Source organism: Uranotaenia lowii, unplaced genomic scaffold, assembly GCF_029784155.1.
Source record: "Uranotaenia lowii strain MFRU-FL unplaced genomic scaffold, ASM2978415v1 HiC_scaffold_129, whole genome shotgun sequence".
NCBI classification, from domain to species: domain Eukaryota; kingdom Metazoa; phylum Arthropoda; class Insecta; order Diptera; family Culicidae; genus Uranotaenia; species Uranotaenia lowii.
Window position 1 is genome coordinate 51,382 of NW_026597288.1, and position 27,259 is coordinate 78,640.

Below are 27,259 nucleotides of genomic sequence, written 5' to 3' on the forward strand. Positions count from 1 at the left end.
CATGGGAGAGCAATTCCCTTCATTCCGATAGACTTCGACACTCAACTAGTATAACTTTCATACGCCAGGTTGTCTCCTGTAGTAGAATGTTATTAGATGGGCCCCGGAGAGGCGCAAGATGTGGGTTCAAGTCCCACCGGAAAACAAGGCGAATTTTTTTTCGCATGTTTTTCAACATCAATTTTCATCTTATCTGGTCCCTGAAATTTCATCTAACACAGTTGGATTCATTTCTCTACAATAAAAACATTTTTTATTTTACAAAATTTAGTTTCATCGGTGTCTGTTGTCATGAAAAACACTTGTTAGTTGCTGTTTAGACATAGTAAGATCGAGTCATTTTTATTATAACTATGCATAAGGCAATTTATTGGATCGTTTTTCCATAACCAGTTCGAGCAGGTGTTAAAATAAACAGGTTTCTTGTTGTTAACTGGCGACAGGGACAATAAAAGTTTAGTTGATTCAGTAAATAAGCAGACTGAACGTGCTGACTGATTATGTCGTTTACAAAAGAGATTTCAGAAAATTCTCTCCTTACATATAATGGTTCTATATTTACAAGTAAACATCGAGATTTGTAGCTTGGTAATTGACTCTGAGACCATCCTAAATTTCGTAAAACGATTAGAACAAATTGTTTTTGGACAGATTCAAGTCGGATTTGATGAGAAATTTGAAAGGGATACCAAACAATGCTACAATACTAGAGTATGGATCGGGCATAAGCTGTGTACAATGTTTTTAATGTACAAGGACTCGAAACTTATAACTGGAACGTTTTATAAAGCCAAAGATATTTTTTTATTTCTAAATTACTGGGTTATAGTGATCACAAAAATTAGTTTTGAGTCAAATATGATACCTGTTGTGATATCAAACAGAAGAAATACTATATTCTATCGGAAACTGATAACAATAATCTTTATTCTCGTCAAGTCATATAATTAAGTAAGGTTACAGTAGTGATGGATATGTCGGATTATCCATCCGTTATAGTGGCAACACTTCTTTTATGTTTTCCTAACTGTTCACCTGGCATCTATTCCAGTGAACACTACAAATTCACTCTTCGTCGATTCTTACAAACAATGGCGAATTGATGTTCTCTCTCACTTGCACCTCTCTGTTATTGTTTACAATTGCCACGCGATTCGTCAGTATACATTAATCGCCGCGGAGAAAACATCGTCGGGTCGTCGCGAGTGAGTTTCAACAATACCTATATCCATTATCTTATTGATTCTCCCCACAGACTCATTTCCTAATGTAACAATTTCATGTGATGGTTTTTGTTTCCTTGTGCTTCATATCGTCTGCATATATACAGTGAGCGAAATAAGAATAGCACCACTATGTGTTTTGCTTGTTAAAATATGAATGATTGAAATTTACGAAAATTTTCCTCCACAGTATGTTCTGAATTGCTTAACGGATAAATCAAGCATAAGTTTACTTTTTTTGGACGTAGCAATTGGCGTTGAGGACCAAAAATGTGAAAAAAGGGTGCGAAATAAGAATAGAACCACTTGAGTTTTTCAACAAAAACATGATTATTTAAAAAAATTTACTGCGTAAAAGTGAATAATAATGCTTCTACGAATTTTTTGAATAGATAACTGCATTTTAAGGAGTTTTCTAGAATTCCAAAGGTTTTCAAAGGTATTAAAAGGGGGTTTTAAGAGATGCTTCTCTTGCGTTAAGGAATTTGATATTTGAGCTATAAAACTTTATCAAACTGCTTGATTTCTTCATTAACATTCATAAATATGATGCAAAATGATGAAACATAGATTTAAGGCTGAGTTTGAATCCAAAAAACAGGTTGGAATTCAAAAATACTAATGTTTTTTAATAGTCAAACACTATCTCTCTAGTTTTAAGTCATAGATGGCAGCACTATCATGCTATTTAACCGAAGTCATGACCATTTTTGAACATCCGGGATTAATTAGGGAGTGCTGGATGATTTTGGTCAAGAAATAAATACATGTACCGCGTAAACGCTTTGGAAATTCTAAGATCACTAAATCCAAAAAAAAATAGAATTGCACCAAGGTCACTAAAAGTGAATTCTTTGGACCGATTATTAAAATAAAGTTATACTTTGCGATGGAGCTTGATGGACCAGACGGCTAGCAGTATTATTAGTATGATTTGCAATTGAATCGGAAGTTGAGATGAGCAGGAATTTTGGCGGTTGTACATTTTTGTGCTGGTGATTCTTTTGCAAATCCAGAAAAGCTTTCTGCAGAGTGAATTTCAACAAAATTGTGATGAGAAAATACCTCAAAATGATGAATATTGGCCTAATTGAACCTGGAAAATCAATATTGTGAATAAATTTGGTTTTAACTGCAAGATAGTGCTGCCATCTACGACTTGAAACTGGAAAAAGTGTGGTTTACTGAACAAAATCAAAGATTTTGATTTCCAACCTTTTTTTCTGATTCAAAATTAATCGGGAATGTTGGTTTCATCATTTCACGTCATTTTAATGAAGAAAGTTAGTAGTTTGGTAAAGAATTACAGCTAAAATATCAAATTCCTTAACACTAGAGAAGCGTCTCTTAAAACCCTTTTTTAAAACCTTTAAAAACCTTTGGAATTCTGAAAAACTCCTTAAAATGCAGTTATCTATTCAAAAAATTCGTATAAGCATTATTATTCACATTTACACAGTAAATTTTTTTAAATTATCATGTTTTTGTTGAAAAACTCAAGTGGATTCTTATTTCGCACCCTTTTTTCACATTTTTGGTCCTCAACGCCAATTGCTACGACCAAAAAAAGTAAACTTATGCTTAATTTATTCATTAAGTAATTCAGAACAAACTGTGGAAGAAAATTTTCGAAATTTTCAATCATTCATATTTTAAAAAGCAAAACACATAGTGGTGCTATTCTTATTTCGCTCACTGTATGTATAATAGACTGGCCCAAATTTGTATGGGATGATTTTTACAACATTTTTTTTCAACGCGGCACCCCCTAGGTTTTGGTGCCTTTAGGTGAAAAAATGACTTTCTGAAAGTTTCAGGTCATTTGGCAGAAGCACAAGCTGGTGCAAAGGACTTGAAATTTGTAGGCAGATTTCCGGCAAAATATATGAAAAATCGACATACTTCCACTTTTTGTGTTCTAAAATATGTTTCCAGTATGCTCAGAATTTCAGGAATTGTCGTTCAAACAATGAAAAACAAGTTTTTAGAAGATTGTGATAAGATACGAGTCGACGGTGATGAGTTATCCGCAATTGAATGTGTGATTTTTTTCGCATTTCATCGATATATCGTGAACGGTGTATATGTGGATTATAAGTACTAACTTGATCGCATCGTCACACAATGAGAATAACAGATAGAAAGTTTGTGTCCTCGGCAAAATCTAAATGCCCCACAATAATATTTGTCAGAGCTTTTTTCGCAACTTTGCCCAGGACACAAACTTTCTATCTGTTATTCTCATTGTGTGATGATGCGATCAAGTTAGTGCGATTGTTAGCCCATACACCGTTCACAATATATCAAAGAAATGCGAAAAAAAATCACCCATTCAATTGCGGATAACTCATCACCGTCGACTCGTATCTTATCACAATCTTCTACAAACTTGTTTGTCATTGTTTGAACTACAATTTCTGAAATTCCGAACTTTCTAGCATACTGGAAACCTTATTTAGAGCACAAAGAGTGAAAGTATGTCGATTTTTCATACATTTTGCCGAAAATTTCCATACAAATATCAAGTCCTTTGCGCCAGCTCGTGCTTCTGTCAAATGACCTGAAACTTTCAGAAAGTCATTTTTTCACCTAAAGGCACCAATCTAGGGGGTACCGCGTGGAATATAAGGTTTTTTTTTGTTATGGGCCAGTCTAATGTATAAGCACGTTTAACTGATTCAGTAGACAGGTAATGTCATTAACGTATAAGATAAATAAAAGGGGACCGAGATGGGAGCCCTGGGGCACACTAGATGTAACAGAGATGCTTTTCGAAAGCGAACTATTGAATCTAACAATTTGTATACGGTTTGTTAAATAGGATTTGATCCATTTCTGCAGATGTGGACAGAATCCATTTTTCTGTTGTTTAAAAATCAACATATGGATGTCAATTCTGTCAAAAGCTTAACTGAAGTCCCTCTATAAAGCCTGGATAAAATTTCCACGATCAAAAGAATTGATATTATAGGTAACAAATTCAATTAAATTAGTAGTAGTAGAATGCCCTTTAACAAATCTATGTCACTTTTCCGTAATGAGTGTTTTAATTTGATTGTTTATTTTCTCATTCACTATAATAGCTTCGAAAAGTTTCGGAATGCACGATAAAATAGCTATGCCTCGGTAATTTTTTGTGTCAGATTTTTTCCCCGATTCAAATATAGGCGCTAGACATGATTCTTTCTATACTGCAAGAAAAACGCCTACGTTTCTTGAAACCTAATCAAGCCTAATTTTAAAAGCTTGTCGGATTGTTCCTAAATTTTTTAAAGATTTATCGGAAAACCAAATGTATGTATAAGTATTGTTGTTATGCCACTACCAGAAAGCGCACGTCAATAAATGTAATGTTCTTACTTAACTCATAAAAGTTCTACAGCATTGTCCGTAAAACAGTTTTTTGTCAATTCACTCCTATTTTTTGGGACTGTTTGTGGAAGTTTTGGATAATAGATGGAAACAAAAGTCTTACATACACATGAGGATGGTTCAAAATTAGGAGTATGTTCGTGAATTAAAAACTTGGGGACTGAAATCGATCCTGCCATAAGACCTGTATATATGTAGTATGGTAAATTTGTATTCACTTTTCTGGCTCTAAATTTTATGCTCGCACTCGCATCAATGTTTTTTTTCTGAATCTATATAAACGTAATTTTACGTATTTCCTTCGAAGTAGATACGAGTTACCATACCCAAAAAAGAGGTTGCCAAATTTTAATGCCGATCGGAACTTATAATGTGCCGAAATTGTGCTGAAATGTGCATTGCGCCGAAGATGATATGATTGCTTACACGTCCTAAATATTTTACATGTCATTCAAATTTTACACGTCTGTTGAAATTTACAGACGTGTAATATTCAACTCGCACTGAAAATTCCATTATATTTGATGCTTCTTTTTCGTTATGTGGTGTAATTTTACAACTTTTTTTCGTCATACAAAATTCTTATATCTTCGTTTCATAAAGTAACAAATTTGCAACAATTAATGCATAGAAAATGTGAAAAATCGCATTTTATTTTAATTTTCTTGTTGAACTCATCATTTCCAACTGTTAGAAATGATTTTTAGGAAAAATAAAAAATCATGAAATGAAGGGTTAAAGCACTGAATTAGAAATTTCTTAATATTACACGACATTGAATGTTAGAATGACGTTGATTTTGATTCAATTAATATTACAATACACTGAACGCGATAATGTCATGTCAAAATACAGACTGTCAAAAACAGGCACACACAAATGTCAACAAAATCTAAAGTCAATTCGTGCACCAGAGTATTTTATTGAAGCAGTTTTTCCGCGAGTAAGTTAATCGATTTTGTTGGTTCCTGGAGATCTTCGAGAAGCAGGAATACGGTACTGGAATGGGATCCACGTTACCTAATTTTGGATCCAGACTTCGAAGAAGAAAGTGGTGCTTCTCATAAAAAATGTGTGAGATAAAAAAAATCTTCGTCGCTTAATAAAATAAATGATAACTTTTATATTTTTTATTAAAAGATAAGTAAATTCCATTATTGATTCATTGTGAGTTTAATGCTGACGGTCTCAAATCGAACCATCGCCGCAGGCTCTTACATCTTATGCCAATAACGTTGAAATAGTGAGAACTCATGATTGGAGTAAAGGCTGAATTTTGGGTGCACAAAAAAGTTGGTAAGGGTAGACAGAAGGTATGTCAAACTCAAGGTCAACTCAAACTCATAATCGAATAGTTCCATTTTCCCTTTCAATTTATAGCAACGAGAAGTTTTTACTGCCCAACCTTGAATTTTGTCACAACGCGTATCTTCTTACAATCGTCGAAGGAAATGTGTAGATCGATGAATATGCCTTAAAGTTAGAGCCAAAAAAAGAACTTTGTACAAATTTGAGCGTCGTTGATCGACCCCTAATAAGTAAAATGAGCTGAACTTTGGCATAGGGACTATTGGTTGATTTCAGTCTCCAAAGATTTGATTCCGCAACATACCCCCTTTGTTGGACCACCCTAATACACATGTAATGTTTTAAACCTAGAAAAAGTCTACAGTAACGTGACGTCCATAAACAGCGTTACCTCGATCCATTCCATTTCCAATACAATCTAATACCTATGTTTTAGCTTTTCATCTTTGTTTTTTTTACGCTTGTTGTATTTTCTCACAAAATTAGATCTTCCACGTAATCAACCAATCTAATCGGCACGCCCTGAATGGTGCTGTTCATTTATTCACAGCTGATTGAATCAACGACAGACAGCATCAGCTCGGTTAAGTTCAACAACCCGGTAATATCCACCGACACACATAGTTTGACTCCGGCATGTTCAGTTCAAGCCAACATAGTACAGCACATCATGATGAGTTTGTTGGTATCCCATTCCATCAAAATTGAACAGTAAATAAATAAGAAACTAACATGTTGTTCAAAATTAATTGGATGTCCGCTCGCTCATCATAGGAAAGCAAGCAAACGACGGACTTTACTATCGGAAATGCGAAACATCGATGCAAACATTTTGCCGGTACTGAATTTCGTTAATAGGAGCAAAAACCGAAAGCACTTGAAAGTAAATCAGCTGAGATTCGACTTCAGGTTCATGATCACTTGATTGCATCGGAAAATGTCGGCTCGATTCACCTAAAGGTGCGTTGAAATTTATCCAACTTTTACAGTTGATGCGTCGTCAAATTTTGACTAAGCAGTAATGAGTAAAGTTGCCTTCTTGAATGATAATTTTTCCAACGACCCATAGTTTTTACACTTATTTTATCAAGGGCAGGATTGCAATATCTTTCCGCTCTCAAAAACGTTTCATTGGGACCAAATTTCGTTGCCACCCGATGCGGAATGTTTAATTTTCGAAATTGCGTTCATTTGCCGGGTTTTCAGATGTTGTGCATTTCAAGAGAGCAAAGCAAAAAAAAAAAATGAAATCGTATATTTATAATTATAAATCCGCGTTCAGTCGTCCGCCCATCGCAGGCCGATTGATCCTCTTGGCGTGGCAAATTTTTCGCAAACATTGCCGTTAGTCGTACCCATTTCTTAATCGGTGATATAAGAAATAACTAATTTTGCCCCTTCCGACTAGTTAGTGGGTCAATGATCGTTGAGGGGATTAAAAATGGGTTGAAAAAATGAAGATAATTTATCGTTGCTGATTTTATTTATTTTCATTTTTTATGTTGATTGATATGTTCGCGTCAATTAATTATCAAACGCTGAAAGCATATCCCAATTGAAGTTGTCACTAGTTAAAGTACTCTCTCTTTCTCTTTTTTATTTTAGCTATTTTTAATTTCAACGACAACGTTCTTGAGCCATTTTCCGAGATAACCTATCTTTGATGTTCTAATGGCCCCGAATCTATTGGCTAGTCATCAAGCATGGTGTTAAATAATGATTACCCAGGGTCGATTGTGGGAAGAGGCACTTGGCATTTTCAAACACCGGTAAAATTAGACTAGACTAGGTCGGTCTCAAGCCGCCAGATAAAACACAAACGAATTCCATTCACAAAAGATTTACCACGATTGCGCCGGTTGATTGGCACTGACTGCGGCTTGGCAATTTTAGACTAATAATCTAATCGTTGAACTTTGTTCCTGTGGAAAAGTTAGGGTGGATGTTCCGATTTTAAATTTAAAAAAAAATTGAAATAGGATAAACAATATTTTGAATTTTTTTAAAGAAATTCAAAATCGATAAGATGTTTTTTTTACTGAATCCGTTTCCTTTTATTCCCATTTTTGCAGATTTTCTTGCTACTGTTCCTGTTGCTTTACCTTGGAAGCTTTGCGCTGATCGGACGTTTCCGGCGCCGGGACCGGGAGGATTTATTCTCCACCGACGACGACGAAATCACCGTCTACAGAATCAGGTAAGCGCTCGATTTGTTTTTTTTCTTTCCGTTTTTTTGCCGTTTTAAAATAATTTATTTAAACAAAAAATTCAAAAAACACTCATCTCAAGTGCATGCTTTCATGATAAAAGATTTCTACAGTATGACCCATGAAAAAATGCGAAAATTTTAAGCAATCTTTTTTGGGTTGTTTTTGACAATTTTTGAGGATTTCTTTTTGTGTGTGTATTAGCTCTAAACTTCATCTGTCAATTGACGTAATGCAGTAGTATAACATACGCTATATCGGCAAGATGTACACTAGACTGTCCCAAATTACTATGGGAAATTCAAAACCTGTGAAATGTTATGCGCTGCAGGTTAAAATTGATCCTAGGCCTAGTATAAGATCTCATGCCAAATTTAAGCAAAGATGTATGGGATTTTGAGACATTTTGTTCGGGAGAAACAGGAAAAATCAGTTTTTCATCAATTACTTTGGTTCTTTTCAACCGATTTCTTTTGTTATTTCATAAAGCCTAAATTATGACAAATATTTCATCTGAAGATTGCATTTCGCTAAGAGTTAAGATAAAAAAGTTAGCCCATTTTTGAAATCTAATAACTTCCGTATGTTAAGTCTTATTGAAATGCAATCTTCGGATGAAATATTTGTCATAATTTGGGCTTTAAGAAAAACCTTTCTTAAAAGTAATCGACAGGATGGAACCAAATTTATTGATGAAAACTGGTTTTTGATGTTTCTCCCGAACAAAATGTCTCAAAATCCCATACAAACTTCATATTCGTTGAGCGACCCCTTCCCGTAATCTGATCTGGCTCAAATTTGGCATGAGATCTTGTACTAGGCCTAGGATCAATTTTAGCCTGCAGCGCATAACTTTTTCAAAAGTCGGGTCATTTAGGGCGAAAGGAGATAGTGATCAGCATTCTAGCGCCTATTTTCCGCGTAAAACGTTCTCTGCTTTATGGGCCAAGTCCACGGAAGCCGGGTTGTGGAAGGCCACGGTTTTCACGCTCTGCAAAAGTGGTCAAATCTGTCAAGACGAAGGGGAAAATGGAATCCACTAACATGGAGAAAAAATATAGTATTTCCAACAATAATCCATTTATATTCAATCATATATCTGATTGATTCTCGACCAACTATAATTATCAAAATTTCAACAATACAGACAATCAATAATTATAGTAGATTCAACTATAATTATATGATCGATTTGATCATAAATATGATAGATTCAACTATAATAATATGATTGATTGAATTATAAATATGATAGATTCAACTATAGTAAAATTATTGATTTTATTATAAATATGTTAGATTTATTTTTATTTTTATGATTGGATCAATGAGGTCAACTATAAATGTTGTAAATTTCAATTCTGTTTATATTGGAAGTGATCATATCTTAAGACTTTTTTTCGGATTAATTTGATGGCTACGTATTTTCTTTAAATTTATTATTTCAACATTTTGCATCTAAAGACACGAATGCCACAAGGATGGTAAAGTGTCATTAATTAAACCTTAAAAAAAATTTGCATCTACTTGATTTTAGTCGCCTCGATTTTTTTTTTTTTTTTGTTCCGATTATAGTCGTTTTACCATCTTTATGGCATTCGCGACTTTATTAACGTTACAGTTGGCGGATCGTTATTGAAAAACTATCCGGTACAACCGTGTTCGATGTTTACTCTTGGGCTCGAACTCACGGACAACGGCTCAGGAGACAACAGACTTGCCAACTGAGCTATATCACAAGCCCAGTCGCCTCGATGATGCTAGAAAAGCTGACCGGAAATCCCGATATCCACGTCCTGGTTCCTCCGATATTGTTCTTTTTGCATCTTGATGCATGGTTGCCCAGCAAATTGTCCGTCTTAACTAATCGGTACCGGAAAACCGGAATATTTATCGTTGTGACCGCAACTCTGAGACGAGCAATGCTCAACGAGGAGGAGGCGTTTTGATCGCTGTGAAAAAAGAGCTGAATGCAATTCCTGTCGCCCTGCAAAACTGTGAACATCTGGAACAAGTTGTAGTAAAAGTAAAGATTGGCACGAGCTCGCTCTATCTGTGCTGTATCTATCTTCGGCCAAACAGCTGCCTCCGTAACTACGAATCCCATTCTGACGCTGTTCAACAAATAGGAAAAATGACCACCGCGCTTGACTCAGTAATCGTTGTCGGGGATTATAATTTTCCTCATCTGCAATGGACCTACGATCAAGATCTTAATAGTTATCTGCCAAAGAACGCTTCATCTGAAGCTGAAATTCTATTAACTGAAACACTATATTCCGCTGGTTTATACCAGATCTGCAGCATAACGAACAACAATCAGCGTTTTTTAGACCTTGCGTTTGTAACCGATCCCGCCAACGTGTCAATTTTTGAATCACCCGTTCCAATAATTCCTGTAGATCGTCATCATAAACCGCTTATCTTATGCTTCGAAATTGATCAAGAACTGAGCCCCTTAGAAGAGCCCATCGGAGAACTTGATTTTGATTTCAAGAGGTGTAACTTTGATCTGGTTGCGGCTACGCTCGACTCCACAAACTGGAAATTTCTGGAAGAAGCAAGCAATGTGAAGTCCGCCGTTGAATTTTTATATTTTAAAATTTACTCCATTTTCAAACAAAATGTACCCCTGAAGCGCCAGCAGAGAATCAAATCAACGAAGCATGCCTGGTGGAATCCGACCTTAGAAGTAATCAGCTACGAAAGGCCCGAAAACTTTTTAATCGGTATCGTACTGAAAATTGTAGATGTCACCTTAGACTCCTGGAACGTGAATTCAAAAATCTGAACAACATGCTTTACCGCCAACACATCTTGCGTCTCCAGTAAAACCTCAAAAATGATCCCTCATCATTTTGGAAGCTTTTCAACAACAAGAAGCGTAACGCCACCATCCCTGCAGATGTGAACTTTAATGGTGTTACTGCTAATAGTCCAACCGAGTCGGCTAATATGTTTGCAGACTTTTTCCGAAGTGTGTATTGCTCTGCTGATGTATGCCAAGACAACAGCTACCTAGACTCTTTGCCTTCCTATGACATTAATTTGCCCTTACCGTGCTTCTCTGAACAAGATGTTTACGAAAAGTTGTTCGCTGTTGATCCAACTAAAGGTTCAGGTCCTGACTGCATACCGCCATCGATTTTAAAATTTTGTGCTGCAACCCTAGCTGGTCCGATTTGCAGTGTTCTAAATCGGTCACTTAATGAACGATCGTTCCCTAGCGTGTGAAAAATCGCTGCTGTTTTTCCAATATACAAATCGGGAAATGCGCATAAAGTCGAAAATTACCGTCCCATCTCAATTCTGAATTCTATTTCCAAAGTATACGAAGCTTTGATGCAAGAAAGACTGTACGCCGCCGTTAAACCGTTCATATCCGAATCACAGCATGGCTTTGTGAAGAAGAGGTCGACTGTTAGCAACTTAATGTGCTACGTAAGCTCAATCAGTAATAGCCTGGAAAAAAGGTTGTCAAGTGGACTCGATTTATATCGATTTTGCAAAAGCTTTCGATCGAGTCCCGCACGATTTACTTATCAGAAAGTTGGACCTACTTGGTTTTCCATCTTGGTCACTCGAGTGGATCAAGTCGTATCTCACTAATCGCTGCGCTTTCACGAAAATTAATGGATCACGATCTAGTATATTCGAGACCCCGTCAGGAGTACCCAAGGAAGCCACCTCGGACCGCTACTTTTCATTACATTAGTAAATTATCTATGTGAAAAACTCCACTCCGACAAGCTCCTGTATGCTGACGATTTGAAGCTTTTTAGGAGGATCCATAGTAATATAGATTGTATGGCACTGCAAGCTGATATCGCTAGACTTGAAAGCTGGTGCCGCTTGAACGGGATGCAGGCTAATGCAAAAAAAATGCAAGGTAGTAAATTTTACTCGCTCACGAAATATCGTCAATTTTGACTACCGCCTATCTGAAAGTTATCTTGAAAACGTGAAGTCCATTTTAGATCTCGAAGTGAAGATTGATAACAGGCTCACATTTGCTGAACATATTGCAATTACTTCCGCAAAAGGTTTTTCTGCATTAGGATTTTTGCGTCGGATTTTGACGACATCTATACTTTGAAAGCTGTTTACTGCTCATCAGTACGAAGCATTATGGAATACGCTGCACAGATATGGACTCCTTTTCAGAGCACACAGAGTTACCGCCTTGAACGTGTTCAACGTAGTTTTATAAGGCATGCTTTACGGCGCCTTCCCTGGACTGAACCGCTTCGTCTTCCGTCTTACAAACAAAGATGCAGCCTTGTTAATCTGGCCACGCTTGAAAAACGTCGTACCGAACTTCAGCAAACTTTTTTTTTGACACCCTGACTCATCTCTTACACACTCCAGTGTGTCAATTTATACGTATCCACGAGGACGCTCCAACAACGCCAGTTTCTCTGGATACCTTACCATCGTACTGCGTATGGTCGAAACCACCCAATCGACAAATGCTGTGAACGTTTCAATGTAGTGTACCATCTGTTTGATTTTAATGTGTGTAAACGTGAATTTAAACTAGACATAAGTAGAATAACCTAGTTTTTAAGAAATTTGTCTGTATGGTAATTCATCCAAAGACCTAGTAATAAAAAAATAAATAAATAAAAACGTCCTTAAATCGAAGTCCGTGCTTCTGCACCCGGCGAAGGTTGACCTTGTGGGGGGAAAATTCACTCAATATCATGCATCAACCTATCATACGCTGACTTACCATAATGCTAGTTTCCTGTGGGATCCTGCCAGGATTACGTAAAGGAACGTCGAGTCCTACGTCGATTTCGCGGGCTAGAGTAGGTGTACCTTTCCTAATTCCAGGAACTGTCGGCCTGCTACACGACCGCTGCCAGGAACTGGAAGAGGAAAATGTTTCCCCATCGCCGAAGAACGCTTGCGCTTTGCCACCGACGCCAGAATCTGCCGGCTGAGCCCTAGAAACAGCACTACGATCGCTGCAGGGAACACGTATTGGTTTCACACTTACGATTTTTTTTTTTTTGCTGATGAACACTATAGTATTCAAGTTGTAACTTGCCTGACAGCTACACTCAGTGGGAGGTGGGTGGAGAGATTATGGGACTCAGGATCGTATGCGAAATTCACCACTAAACACTTTCCCTATGAGACGAATTTCTCATGACAGAAACTTCCAAATTCAGCGACCGTGCATATCAGAGGTGGCGGAACGGGTGGGTACCTCTCATGCTACCAACCAGAGTTAGACGACGTTGACTTTAAAGGAACTACGCAACCAGATACTGCAATGACCACCCCAGGGCAAAGACTTGTGATCTTTTTCGGGCCGAGAATCGCAGAAAAACCCGATAGAGAAAATAATTTACGGAGGTCTACAACTCACTCAACACGGCTAATTTTGGTGTAAATATAAATATATGTGGCTTTATTTTAGTTAGCCCTAACATAATGTTCTACAATGTGGGTACTTGCGGTATGTTTTAGACGGTGCTACGGTGCTTCGGTCGTTTTTGTTTCCCGCCACGACCAATGACGGAATCCGATTTTCGGGAACAGTTCGGTTTTACCACACCGCCACGGCTAGTGACAGTGGTGACTCGAATATTGATTAGCTGATTTCGGGGCAATTCCGTTCGTGCTCAGCTTGTTGCTTGGCGGAAACACACCGCCACGTCCAATGACAATGGTGACACGACGATGAATTCTTCGTTCCGAAGCAATTCCTCTCGTGCTCAGCTCATTGTTTAGCGGGTGAGACAGCACGATGTTTATGTGGATGTTGACCAGCCGAATTATAGGTCCTAACCTATAATTCGGCCGACTCGCCTTGTTCGGATGGAGTCTAGGCACGCTTTTGACCTTTCTGTCCGGAACTGTTGATTGCCTGGGGATAGAGGAGTTGTGATTCCAACGAACCAGCAAAACACCGAAAAGAAAAAGGCCCTCTTGGACCTTTCCGAGGGTATTAGCACATTGTAGCATTGTAACATCCAGTCATTTGATTTTAACATGTTTGTGTACCCACACGTGGCTTTGATATTTTTAACATTTTAACATAATACATAACATATAATTTTACCTTTTTCTGTGTTTTACAATGTTTGTTTGTTTCCGTGTATTTTTAACATAGATATTTGTTTCGAACGATAGCTTTTAGTGCGATATAAAGAACATATACATTATTTTAATATGATGACTGTACCAAGCACATGTTTGTTATTTTACTGTTTGTTTTTTAAACTATTACCATTTTTACTAGTTTTTTTTACACAATTTAAAACTTTTTTCACCGTGTTTAATTTGTCGCACTTTATGTTCCCTGTGAAAAGTAGACTTAATAAATTATTTAAACTTTTTAACAAATTACAAAATTTACTCGACAAACACTACTCGCGCACTACTTTTCCCTCAGGCGGTCACGAACAGAAAGGACAGGAAGCGGATCGCTAACAATGCGCTAAGTGGAATATTTTGTCCAACCAACACACTAACAACTTTCTATACAAATTAATTTAAGAGTGTGTTGCTTTTCTGGGTGGCCACACTTCCCCGCTCTGCTCTCCGAAATACACGGCGCCTCTGGAGAATCTCTGAGAGTTCCGTGAATGAGTGGTGAACTCCTGGACAGGGATGTCAGTTGTGCTGATAGAGGTGCTGTTGTAGGGTTTTCTAAATTGTACAGGAATGTCTGAATTTTGTGACGGAGTCACATTGACATTTAGTAACAGATGGTTACAAAGTACCAAACAATCAATCATAAAAATATAGTTTAATTTACTATATTTATAGTTCAATACCTAGAATGAATCATACATTTGTAGTTGAATCTATCATATTCATAGTTAAATGTTAGAGGTCAATCAGAAATGTACAGTTGAATCTATTATATTTACCTATAGTTGAATAACTAAGATCAATCATACAATTGTAGTCGAATTTATCATATTTACAGTTGAATCGATTATACCATTACAGTAGCTTCTATTATATTCATAGTTGATTGTGTAAGGCCAATCAGCAGTTTGTAGCTGAATCAAACATATTTAAAGTTGAATGCCTAAAATCAATTATACAATTGTAGTTGAATCTATCATATTTACAGATGAATCAATTAACCATTGAAGTTGAATCCACTATATTCATAATTCATTGCGTAAAGTCAATCGCCAGTTTGTAGTTGAGTCTATTATATTTATAGTTGGATGCGAAAAAATCAACTACTCTTTGATGATTGGTATAACCAACTGAAATAATTAGAACAACTGTGGTCTTTTTTCTCCGTGAAGATCAATCCGGAGGCTGACTAAAGAAGCGAATATCTCGAATTCTTTCATGCAACGATTGATCACACATTGTTCCTCAAATTTTACCATAATATCACTTTTGATTTTTCACTATAATCAATTTTAGAAGGCTTTTTTACTTTTACTTTTTGACTCGGTGCGAACAGAGAACCATTGATCGTTGCACGATGAGCATTTTCTGCTAGAGAATTCTCTATAAGTCAGTTGACTTCATCGCAGTCAACTGACTTATAGAGCTACAGCTTGATAAGTTTACATCTGGCTATTTAGCCTATTGGTAAAGTATCGGAGAGGAATCAGAAGACTTGAGTTCGCTTTCTGGTCGAAGCGGTTTTCTTTCACTTACCATTCATGACAGTGAATGATTTTCAGCTTTCGGCAAAAACTTTAAAAATGCATTTTTAAACGTTTGTACCTACTTTTCCAACTTTCAGCCAGTTAGGAAATAGACTTTCGTGTCTAAACACGAAACGATGATGTAACTCTCGTATTGAAATTGGTTTTTATGGATAAATAAGCTACCTCCTTAAAGGGGCCATTATGCCCTTATCTCCCTTATATGTAGCCGACAAAATAAAAATTCTGACCCACCCATTAAATTTTGTTTCTCTTCATATTCCAGCTTATGGCTCTGTACGTTCTCGTTGGCCGTGGCCGTGGGAGCGGCACTTCTCCTGCCAATATCAATCGCCAGCAACGAGGTACTGATCCTGTACCCGAACAGCTACTACGTAAAATGGCTCAACAGTTCACTGATTCAAGGTAGGGCATCCCATCTGCCGGCGTCATTATCGATTGTTATTGTAGTTTCCTCTAGCTTAGAAGCATGCTCAAAACACCGTCAACAAATTAAGCAAAAAAAATCATGGACCGTTAACATGCACCAATGAAGCGCAGATGGTTTTGCCTTTGTTGCGTTTTGCTTTTTTTGTCCAATTTCGAAAAAAAAAACTTTGTTGAACATTTCACAAAGAAACGAACAATGATACATAGGATGACCGTTTCGATTTGTTTCCTTCCGCCCACCTTCCTAGGTCTCTGGAATCACGTGTTCCTGTTCTCTAATTTGGCGCTCTTTGTGCTGCTGCCATTCTCCTATCTCTTCACCGAGTCGTCCGGTTTCAGCGGGCACAAAAAAGGAGTCATGGCTCGGGTCTACGAAACTTTCACGGTGTTTTCGCTGCTGGCGTTCATCGTTTTCGGCATGACCTACGTCATTTCGGCCCTGCGGGATCCGGACCGCAACAGCTTCCAGGCGCTGTTCAGTAAGTTCTGTGATGAATTTCAAATATTTGATTTTTATCTTTAATTTTTTTTCTTTTTACAGATCTTGGAAAATATCATCTGCCATTTCTTTACTCGTGTGTATCATTTTTAGGAGTACTTTTACTTTTAGGTAAGTTTTTTTAGAATAATTATCTTTAGCAGTGAAACACCCTATCAAATTTGCCGGTAAATTGACAACAGTCTGTCGTATGCCATCGTGTTTATGCCAAATTTTTCGTTCGTGTCTTACTATACTAGTTGTAGATGGTAACATTGTAGGTGCTTGGCACTTTTGCTTATGAGCCTATGCAAACCGCAAAGTAAAAGTTACTCTATACTTGTGGGTGGGGAAGTTTTATCGATGAGTATCATCCAGCCGAACAGATTGAGTTCCGGTTGTTTGGTACAATCGATTTTTTTTACTTATACTCAAGAAGAAGAAGTTGCCACTAGTTTAAGTCAGTTTTCGTATTTTTTTTTTCGTATTAAAACTGTGTGTTTACATTTTGTTTCATACGACGCAATGAAAGTTCACACGGTATTTTTTTACGGATTTGTTTTAATCCACTGTTGGTTGTTTGAATCATCTTAATTTAAAAGAAAACCACGATATCTCCGTGTTCACAAATGTATTTCTTTCGCAATAACTAAGTGCCAAAAGCAGCGTGTATAACTAGCTAAAAACTGGATTGAAATTCACATATCACTAGATGAATTCGATTGAACATCATCCATTGGCAGCGGTCGCTCCAGCCCTTCGCTGCCAGCTCCTGCAGCCTCCTCTGTATCCATGGTGGTCTCGGAAGCGGCCCTTTCCTTACCCTCAATCTTCGCCACAATCCTGTCGATATAATCCCACTCCTTGGGGTTGTGTTTCCGGGCTTCGGAAATACTTTTCTCATAGGCACGAGTTTCTCCCAACAAAAAGTAACCCTGTGCCCTGTAAATCCACGCTCGAAGATTCTTCTCGTCTAACTTGCTGATGACAAAATCGCAGTCGATTATCGCTCGTTTGTACATCTGCACCTTGATATATGACAGAGCCCTGTTGTTGTATAAAATCGGACTGTCCCTTATTTGATCGATACCTTTGGTATAGAGACTGATTGCCTTTTCGTATTCGCCTTTGCGGAAGGCTCGGTTTCCCGCACTTCGCAAACCCTGTGCCGTCTGCTCTCGTTCCTTTCGCTCCGCCGCTCGTCGAGCCGCGTCCCGTTCCATTTCGGCCATGAAAGCAAATTTGTCCGTTGTCGGTTTGTCTAGCGAATCGTCGTCCCGCTTGTTAACCACAGTTCGTTCCTGGTTGACCCGGACAATGAAGTTGTCCACATCGATACTCTCCAGCTGCTTCTTATCTTCTCCTAGTAGCCTGGGGAAAAAAATTTAACATGTTAGGTAGAAAAAAAAATTAAAACTTTTTAACAGTTGTAACTCACTTTTCCGCGAATGCCATCCCCATTTGTTCCTTATCCTTTTCGCCGCTGGTCATCATGCTGAGAATTCTCATTACTTCGTCCACCTTGCCCATGGAGGCTTCAAAATTTTCATCATCCAACTTGTCACCGCTCATTTCGAGGCAGCTTTTATTCGATGTTATCCGCTTAAACTTCTGATTTGTTCTGGTCCCAACAGAATTGTGTCCCTTGCTCAGAAGCGATGCGCCGCAAGGATACCTCCTTTAAAGGTGAACCCACGCAGTTACAAACAGTTCCTCCTTAAGGCTTGCGTGTCCTGATTCAATCAGGTGGAAACTTTCCTGGCACGAGTATCCTGTGGCAAATCCAGTCGGCGTCGTCGGCGTCGTTGGTCTCGTGGTCGTCTGGTTCGCCACCCTTCATTCACTCCATGGAGACGACAGGTAAACAAACTCCCGGTTCGGAAACCGCAAAGTTTCAAACAATCGTTGTCGTGTCGTTTCCAAGGACATGGAAACCTACTACGATGTCTAGAATATTCATTCACCTTTTTAGGCACGCTGTTGTTGTTTGTTTTTGGCGTTTTTTTGGGTCCCTAATTTATTCCCAGCTTTAGAAGGTGATGAGACGAAGGGTTGCAAAATCGGATAAACAATCTGCATTCAGTAATTATTGCGAGATTGTGATTAGTTGCAGCCAAATTGGTGCCGGAATATTCAGTCATTATTTTATGGGAAATAAACAATCTACCTTTTGAGCTATTTTTTTTTTAATTTGAAATTTGAATTGAAACAATAACATCCGGGTAGGTTTGTTCAACCAACACCGTTTTTTTAGTGGTGGTGGTAAATTCCGGCTTAAGGATTGTACCGCGTCCCCCCAGTTTGCTACTCTTGGTCCATGGGTGCAATTGGTGACTCATGATTAAGGTTGCCAGAATTTTTTCCACTCCCATCCGGGCCTAGCAATTCCGGGCATTTTTTTCAAAAAAAAACTGGCAAAATCCGGGCATGAATTTCACTTTTTCAAATCCAAAAACCGGGCAATAACCGGGCAAAATTTAGGTGTTATTATATTAAAAAGCAAAGAAAAATGCAGAAAAAAAATTAAATTAATATTTTACTAATGAAATTGCAGACTTCCAAAAACTTTTTGGAACACTTAAATATTTAAAGGTTTATAAAAGTAAATCAGCGAAATTATTTGAAACAACCGTTGAAAATGACTTTACCGTCAATCGATTTTGCTGAAACTTACCGTCAACTGGGGAAACATGCAACAATTTTCAACTACAATGGCTTCTAAAAAACTTATGTTCACAGTTAATCGTATCCTTTATACATCAAAAGTTTTAAGGATGCTGGGGCATCAAATTGGTGTAGTTAAAAAAATTATTGGTTTCTTCAGTTATTTTTAATTTTCTAAAAACATGCGATTTTCACACTCCTTAGAAAATGGGGTAACTTGCAACAAACTTTGTTTTTAATGAAAAATCTTATAAACACGTACGAAAATTCATAGTTTTTAATATATTGGCGATGTCTTAAAGACCATTACGCATGACAACACCAATTGCAGTAGTTTTTGAGTCTGTAAAAACAAATTTTCACATTTTTTTCTGAAAATAAGGATGCTGCATACATTTAGGGGTTAAATAATACTACGAAAAATTCTAAAAGCTGAAATCATAAAAATAAATGTTTGGATGAATGAAATTTAAATGTTTACAAACGCGTGATGCAAACCATTCATATTTCAGCACATGGAAACGGGATTTACAAGGTATTTCTTTGATTTGCATTTTGTTGCATTTAACCCCAGACACCTAACTGAATTTTAAAAATATTCATTTTAAAAAATTGGGTGATTGTTCGAAAAATATTTTTACACCAATAATGTTGGTGTAACATGAGGAAACCTGTAAAAAGTTTGTAGGTAATTTTATCAAGCCGATCCGTCATACTGGGTAAAGTTTTTTTCGGCATCAAAAAATGTTAAAATTTGTACATTTATTGCTCGATTTTTCAAATTTTACATAAAAATAAAAAACTTAAGACAACTAGCTTAAGATGCGAGAAATTATGTCATCATCATTTTGTTATCATTAAGAGATAACTTTATTACAATACATTAAATTAAAAATTGATTCAATGTAGTGTTATATAAATGTTGCATCGAACCCCGCTGTTGCATGATGCCCCGTTTGACGGTACTCAAAAACTTTGATTTTTTTTGTTTCTTTGTGAAGATTGTGAAAAAATCCGAGCAATATCCGGACTTTTTTTCACGATATCCGGGCAACCGGGCCAGACCGGACTTTCTCGAAATTTTGCATAAAATATCCGGGCAAACCCGGATAAAACCGGGCAATCTGGCAAGCTTACTCATGATACTATGTACACACTATGTACCCCTTCAGGCTATACCCGTGCTGAAGATCATACTCGCGCAAAGCGCTCCACGGCAATACTCTTTAATTCGTACTACTCTATCATATACACCCTACCCCTAGATACGATTCAAGACTAAGAACCTTTCCTCTTACGACTCGAGGCCCTCTCGATTACCACGACTGTCGTGCGCTCCGCTTCTGTTCGAGACCACTGCTAGAGACCAATGACCTCTCCTAACGACTTTAGGTCTTGGCTCTGCTTGGTTTGGCTCTCTCCTCTTTGTCCGTCCGTGTGCCGGTCGAGAGCACGCACAGTGTCACAATCACGTTCGGGGCTTAACGAAACTACTCGGATGATTCCCGGCGAAGACCTACACCGACTTCAGTGACTCACCCGTCGACGACGTGAAGTCACTCTATCCGAGAGTATTCCGCGGCGTGAATACTCTTCTCCCTACGAGTTCGACTGCGGAGAAGGTAAAGTCTTATCCCCGCAGTTTCCGTCGTAGGGAGGGCTTTCTTTTCGGAAACTCCGCGGCGGTGGTGGTATCGTACACAACGTTCACAACGTTCACGCAGAAGCTACAGTCTTATCTTTATATGCTTCACTGCCGAAAAAGCATTCTACTCTAGCCGTGGGCAGGTCTTCCTCCTTCATTTGGCTGACAACCTTTTGGTTGGGATAGGAAAACTCATGATAAACTCCGTGTATACCTCACTCCCTAAACTCCACCTAGTTTCCGCCTCGAACTGTTTAACACACTATGCTTCATTAGTGGGAGGTCTATTCGCGCTAGTGCTCCAAGGCAATGCTCATAGACGAGAAGTCCGAACTCTCCTCTAACGACTTGAGAACCGACATTTCCTCCCAATGACTCGAGATTCCCACTGTTCAGCCCCAATTTACCGTGTACATCGACTGACAGTGCTGAAGCAAGAAAATTCTAAAATTAAAACTTTTTTCAAAACAATTTTGTATTTTTCATACCAATACATTAAAACAATAACTTCCGTTCCACACTTCGTGGTTGAAACTAGCAGAATAAAGTTGTGTTTCTAAAAGTACAGTCCACGCGTTTTTCTATCCGTACATTTTTGGTCCTACATCGCCGGATCTTCGAAGTAGTTACGGTCGTTTCTTGTTTTGGGACAACCGCGCGAATGTTTTCTACGCCTCCGAATAAGAATCGCTCCGGAGAATCCTCTGCCACCGTTGGAGAACAAATTAAGAGCCAAGCAGAGAAGTCCAAGAAAAAACAAATGGCGGATCAATTCGTTGCTCTTTCACACCAGCGTGGTGCGGTTAAAGGAAAGCTTACCCGGATCAAGAATAGTCTTCGTTACGCAGGAGAAGATGCACTCCCGGAAGTGCATTTATTACAAACATATTTGAAGACTATCGAAGCGACCTACGAGGAGTTCAACGGTTTCCAGAACCGCATTTACGCTCTCGCACCGGACAACATGGAGGATCAGGAAGCCAAATACATTGAATTCGAAGACCTGTACAATGAGGTTAGGTGTCAAGTGTGTCGTTTGTTGGATCTCCACGCGAAGCAGGAAGAGCAGAAACAAGTGATAGTTCCTACAACATCTAGTGATCCTGTCAGTCTACCAGCACCTATTACTCGTATGCAACCATCTCCTTTCCTCAACACACCGCTACCAACGTTTGACGGAAAGCCAGAAAATTGGTTCAAGTTCAAGGCGATTTTCACCGACATCATCCGACGCTTTCCGGGAGAATCCGACGCTACGAAATTATACCATCTGGATAAGTGTTTGGTTGGCGAAGCGGCAGGAACAATCGATCAACAAACGATTAACGACAGTAATTTTGGCGCTGCTTGGCAGTTTCTCATCGACCGATTTGAGGACAGGCGGAAAATCATCGATATTCACGTGAACGGAATACTTAACCTCAAACCGATGACGTGTGAAAATGGGAAGCAGCTCCGGGATTTATTAGACGAATGCAAGCGTCATGTGGAGGCGCTCCGATTCCATGAGTTCGAACTAAGTGGTGCTTCGCATATCATCGTGGTGAACATCATCGCATCCAGACTTGACTTGGATACCCGAAAGTACTGGGAAGGCAACATCCCGCACGGTGAGATTCCAACCTACAACCAAACCCTGCAGTTTCTCACTGCGCGCAGCCAAGTTTTGGAACGAGTTGAACCGAGTACACTCAAAAAGAAGACACCAACCACTCATCCGCCCAGAATGCCTCCGTTAAAAGCGTCGTCGCTAGCCGCATCCGTTGAGTACCAGTGCAATTTTTGTGACGGATCGCATGCCAACCATTTGTGCCCCGAGTTTTTGAAGTTGGATCCGAACGCGCGATCCGAAAAAGCCAAGCAAGTGCGACTTTGTTTTAACTGCCTGAGAAAGGGACACGTCTTGGCACGTTGTTCCTCTACCAAATCGTGTAATGTTTGTAAGCGGCGGCATCATACTACCCTACATGCAAATCCTACTACTGCAATCAACGAAAATGTGTCGCAACCAACATTTACACCTACTATGCAACCAGTCCATCCTTCTACGAGTCAACATCCAATCAACAAACACAATCCAGTGATTAGTGCATCGTGTGTTCTCTACCAACAAAAGTCCCTTCTGTGTACAGCAGTGGTGAATGTCTTGGATGGAGCCAGCAATTTACATCCATGTCGTGTTCTACTTGATTGCGGCTCCCAAGTCAACATACTAACGGAGAAGGTGGCTACTTTGATACGTGCTAAACGCAATCCCGTGAACGTGAAGGTGATTGGAGTGGATGGCGCTGAAACGAATGTGACATCTATGGTCCATGTCACAGTGAAAGCTCTACAGGAAGATTACACAAGCAAGTTCGAGTGTCTGGTGATGAAACGAATCACTGGAATCGTCCCGGCCACCTACATCGACGTTTCTACTTGGCCGGTTCCTACTGATCTACAGCTGGCGGATCCACACTACAATTGTCCGCAAAAGGTGGACATGCTCATCGGCATCAGCCACTTCTTTGGGCTCCTGAAATCTGGTAAGATCAAGCTAGCAGAACATCTTCCTTATCTACAGCAAACAGTATTCGGCTGGGTGGTTGGTGGTCTAGTCGACACCGCCACTTGGAACTACAAACTGGTCCATTGCAACGCAGCGGTTCAAGAAGCAGAACTAGACGGATTAGTCCAACGGTTCTGGGAACAAGAAGAGATCCTACCAGCGCGCCTAGTGTCGTCCGAGGAGACGGCGTGCGAGGCCATCTACAATCAAACACACACCAGAGATTCCAGCGGGAGGTACACGGTCAAACTTCCCTTTCGTGACAATGTGAGTCAACTTGGTGACTCCAAACATCATGCTCTACAACGGTTTGACTATCTCGAAAAGAAACTTCAGCGGAATCCAGAACTCAAAAAGGCTTACTGTGCGTTCATGGCGGAGTACATCGAGCTAGGCCACTGCAAAATTGTTGATCCGTCAGACGATGGGTTTTATTTGCCTCACCACGCCATACTCAAGCCCTCTTCCTCTACTACCAAACTACGAACGGTGTTCGACGCATCGGCCAAATCTACTTCTGGTCTATCATTGAACGACACTCTTATGATAGGGCCAACGATCCAGGATCCATTGCTCTTCATCATACTTCGTTTCCGAACACATCGTTATGTGTTTACTGGCGACATTTCTAAAATGTATAGAATGATTAATATTCATCCGGAGCATACAAAATATCAACGTGTGCTTTGGCGGAATCATCCTACTGAAGCTCTACAGACCATGGAACTGACAACGGTCACATATGGGACAGCATCCGCTCCGTATTTGGCCACACGAACGCTGAAGCAACTGGTACAAGACGAGGGTCGAGAATTTCCAGTCGGTGGTCCCATTTTGGATCAGGACTTCTACGTCGACGATGTGCTTTCCGGTGGCGACTCGGTGGAGCACATAATACAAGCACGCACAGAATTGGTCCAGCTCTTGCGACGAGGCGGTTTCAATCTACACAAATGGTGCTCAAACAGTTCCGAATTTTTGAGTACTATTCCCGAAGATCAACGAGAGAAACAAATTTCGTTTGACAAGAGTGACGTGAACGATCTCATCAAAACGCTTGGCCTACTGTGGAATCCTCTACTCGACCATTTTACATTCCACATTTCGGCTGCTGATTGTCAACGAGCTGTTACAAAGGCTTTGTAACAAAGCGCTACATCCTATCGGAAATCGCTAAGATTTTCGACCCCCTCGGTCTGTTGGCGCCTGTTGTTATTCTGGCCAAGCTTTTACTACGAGAGGTTTGGAGACGAAAGCTGAATTGGGACGACGAATTACCGGCTGATCTAATCCAAAGCTGGAACAAATTCCGATCCGGTTTACGAAATCTCGCCGATGTTAAAATCAACCGACTTGTTCTCTCCCCCCAACGTGTTGCGGTTGAGTTACACGCTTTCTCTGATGCATCACAGAATGCGTTTGGGACCTGCATTTACTTGAGAAGCATCATGGCTGACAACACTGTCGAGGTTCATCTACTTGTCAGCAAATCCAGAGTGGCACCAAAGGCGACGATCCCCCGGCTCGAGTTGTGTGGTTTCTTACTCAGTGCCAGACTGGTTGACCAAATTGCATCGGCACTCAAGGTGAATATCGAACAGAAGGTATTGTGGAGCGATTCCCAAATTGTGTTGTGGTGGTTGAGAAAGCCGCTGCACTTACTGAAACCCTACGTGGCCAATCGGGTAGCAGAAATATCGAAGCTCGTCTCTGACTGTGAGTATAAATACATCCGTACACACTTGAATCCAGCTGACCTTGTCTCACGAGGCTTGCAACCTGAAGCCCTTAAAGAAAACCGACTGTGGTGGTACGGCCCCGACTTTCTGAAGAACAATCCCTACGAAGAAGAAAGGTTATTAGAAATTGAATCCCTACCCGATTTGAAATTGACAGTCAACTTGGCGACTGTCCCCCAAGTGAATTCAGTGCTTACTAAGTTTAGTTCCTTCAGAAAGTTGCAACGTGTTGGAGCTTACATTGTTCGTTTTGTCAACAAAACAAGAAAGCGTCGAAGTCCTGGTGACGATTCGAGATTCCCTACAATTTTCGAGATTCGACAATCTACAATGGCAATTATTCGAGTGCTACAACAAGAATGCCTGTCTTCTGAAAGAACCCAAATACTGAAGTGCCAAAGTTCAACACCTACCAAACGCTACTTGGGAAAACTCCGAAATCTCAATCCGTGGATAGATGGTGACGGCATACTACGAGTGAATGGTCGAATAAAATATGCCAACGTGTCCTACGAACGACGGTGCCCGGCTATACTTCCTGATAAGCATCATGTTACGCAATTAATCATCGATGCTACTCACGCTGAAAATCTACACGTCGGTCCGAATGCTACTCTCTCGTTGCTGAGGCAAAAGTTTTGGCTGCTGAATGGTCGCAACAGTGTACGCTTCCGTCTTCGAAAATGCATCAGATGCTTTAAAGTGAATCCAACCGAATCCAAACTGTACATGGGTGATTTGCCGCCACACAGAATCACTCCTACTTATGCTTTCGAAAGAACAGGAATCGATTTCGCTGGTACCATTTACGTGCGCAAGGGCCACCCACGCAAGCCAGTATACACGAAAGGTTACATCTCACTATTTGTTTGTATGGTGACAAAGGGAATCCATCTGGAGTTTGTGTCCAACTTAAGCACTGAAGCATTCATAGCCGCACTACATCGATTCACTAGCCGACGTGGGGTCCCAACTGACATCTTTACAGACAACGCCACCAACTTTGTGGGTGCCAATTCGGAGCTTCACGAGCTGTACGTACTGTTCAAGCAGCAGCAAATGGAAAAGGCGATCCACGATTTTACCATCCCTCAAGAAATTCTTTGGCACTTTATTCCACCACGATCACCACACGTGGGTGGTCTATGGGAGGCTGGAATTAAATCTGCGAAAAAACTCATCCAACGCACCGCGGGAGACACCAAGCTCACCGAAGAGGAATGGTCAACTCTACTTGCCAAAATCGAGGGCGTACTCAACTCACGTCCACTCGTTCCACAGTCGTCGGATCCAAGTGACACTCAAGCTTTGACTCCCGGTCACTTTTTGATTGATCGTCCGATAAGAGCAATTCCCGAGCCATGTTATGATCACATCAAACCAGGTCTGTTATCGAGGTGGCAACATATCCAGAAGATGCGTGCAGATTTTTGGAAACGTTGGTCTGCGGACTATCTTTCCGAACTACAGCAGCGGCAGAAGTGGAACATTGGTCACACCGAAATACGGGTCGGTGATCTGGTGTTGATGAAGGAGGAGAATTTGCCGCCCTTACAATGGAAGCTAGCTCGAGTGACCGACATACATCCCGGCAAGGACAACATCACCAGGGTAGTCACGGTGAAAACATCAACCAACACCTACAAGCGATCGACGGCGAAGCTGGCTCTACTTCCTTTGGACGAAGACGTTCCCGGTTCCTCGAAGGATTGAATTTCCAGGAAATTCAATGGCGGGGGTGGATGTTCAGCCCCAATTTACCGTGTACATCGACTGACAGTGCTGAAGCAAGAAAATTCTAAAATTAAAACTTTTTTCAAAACAATTTTGTATTTTTCACACCAATACATTAAAACAATAACTTCCGTTCCACACTTCGTGGTTGAAACTAGCAGAATAAAGTTGTGTTTCTAAAAGTACAGTCCACGCGTTTTTCTATCCGTACACCCACATAAACCTCTCCTTCTCGCGAATCGAGGCCTGATCTC

The 27,259-nt window shown here is 39.7% G+C and overlaps 3 protein-coding genes across 3 annotated transcripts in view; 2 read left to right on the top strand and 1 right to left on the bottom strand.

Annotated features, from left to right (window-relative positions):
* LOC129759235 (protein Lilipod-like) overlaps window positions 1–17,049 on the top strand; it is a 62,302-nt gene extending 45,253 nt beyond the window's left edge. The window contains exons 2-5 of the mRNA XM_055756640.1: window positions 7,976–8,100; window positions 16,031–16,170; window positions 16,443–16,673; window positions 16,736–17,049. Coding sequence (XP_055612615.1) covers window positions 7,976–8,100; window positions 16,031–16,170; window positions 16,443–16,673; window positions 16,736–16,818 — 579 coding nt within the window. The 3' untranslated portion in view covers window positions 16,819–17,049. The remainder of the gene's footprint in view (window positions 1–7,975; window positions 8,101–16,030; window positions 16,171–16,442; window positions 16,674–16,735) is intronic.
* A 221-nt stretch (window positions 17,050–17,270) lies between these two features.
* Window positions 17,271–18,853, bottom strand: LOC129759234 (tetratricopeptide repeat protein 12-like). Its single transcript, XM_055756639.1, has 2 exons — window positions 18,111–18,853; window positions 17,271–18,043 (listed from the first exon to the last, which is right to left on the bottom strand). The coding sequence occupies exons 1-2, from the start codon at window positions 18,242–18,244 to the stop codon at window positions 17,371–17,373; spliced, it is 807 nt and encodes a 268-aa protein (XP_055612614.1). The 5' UTR covers window positions 18,245–18,853; the 3' UTR covers window positions 17,271–17,370.
* Window positions 18,854–21,642: 2,789 nt separating this feature from the next.
* On the top strand, window positions 21,643–24,678 carry LOC129759240 (uncharacterized). Its single transcript, XM_055756642.1, has one exon. It carries the CDS (start codon window positions 21,643–21,645, stop codon window positions 24,676–24,678), a length of 3,036 nt encoding a protein of 1,011 aa, XP_055612617.1.
* The last annotated feature ends 2,581 nt before the right edge of the window (window positions 24,679–27,259 follow it).

Bases quoted from the DNA above. Each gene is read 5' to 3' on its own strand.
- LOC129759234 (XM_055756639.1), bottom strand. From the start codon at position 18,244: ATGAGCGGTGACAAGTTGGATGATGAAAATTTTGAAGCCTCCATGGGC. The intron at 18,044-18,110 runs GTGAGTTACAAC...TTTTTTCCCCAG, and splicing joins GGGATGGCATTCGCGGAAAA to GCTACTAGGAGAAGATAAGA.
- LOC129759240 (XM_055756642.1), top strand. From the start codon at position 21,643: ATGTTTTCTACGCCTCCGAATAAGAATCGCTCCGGAGAATCCTCTGCC.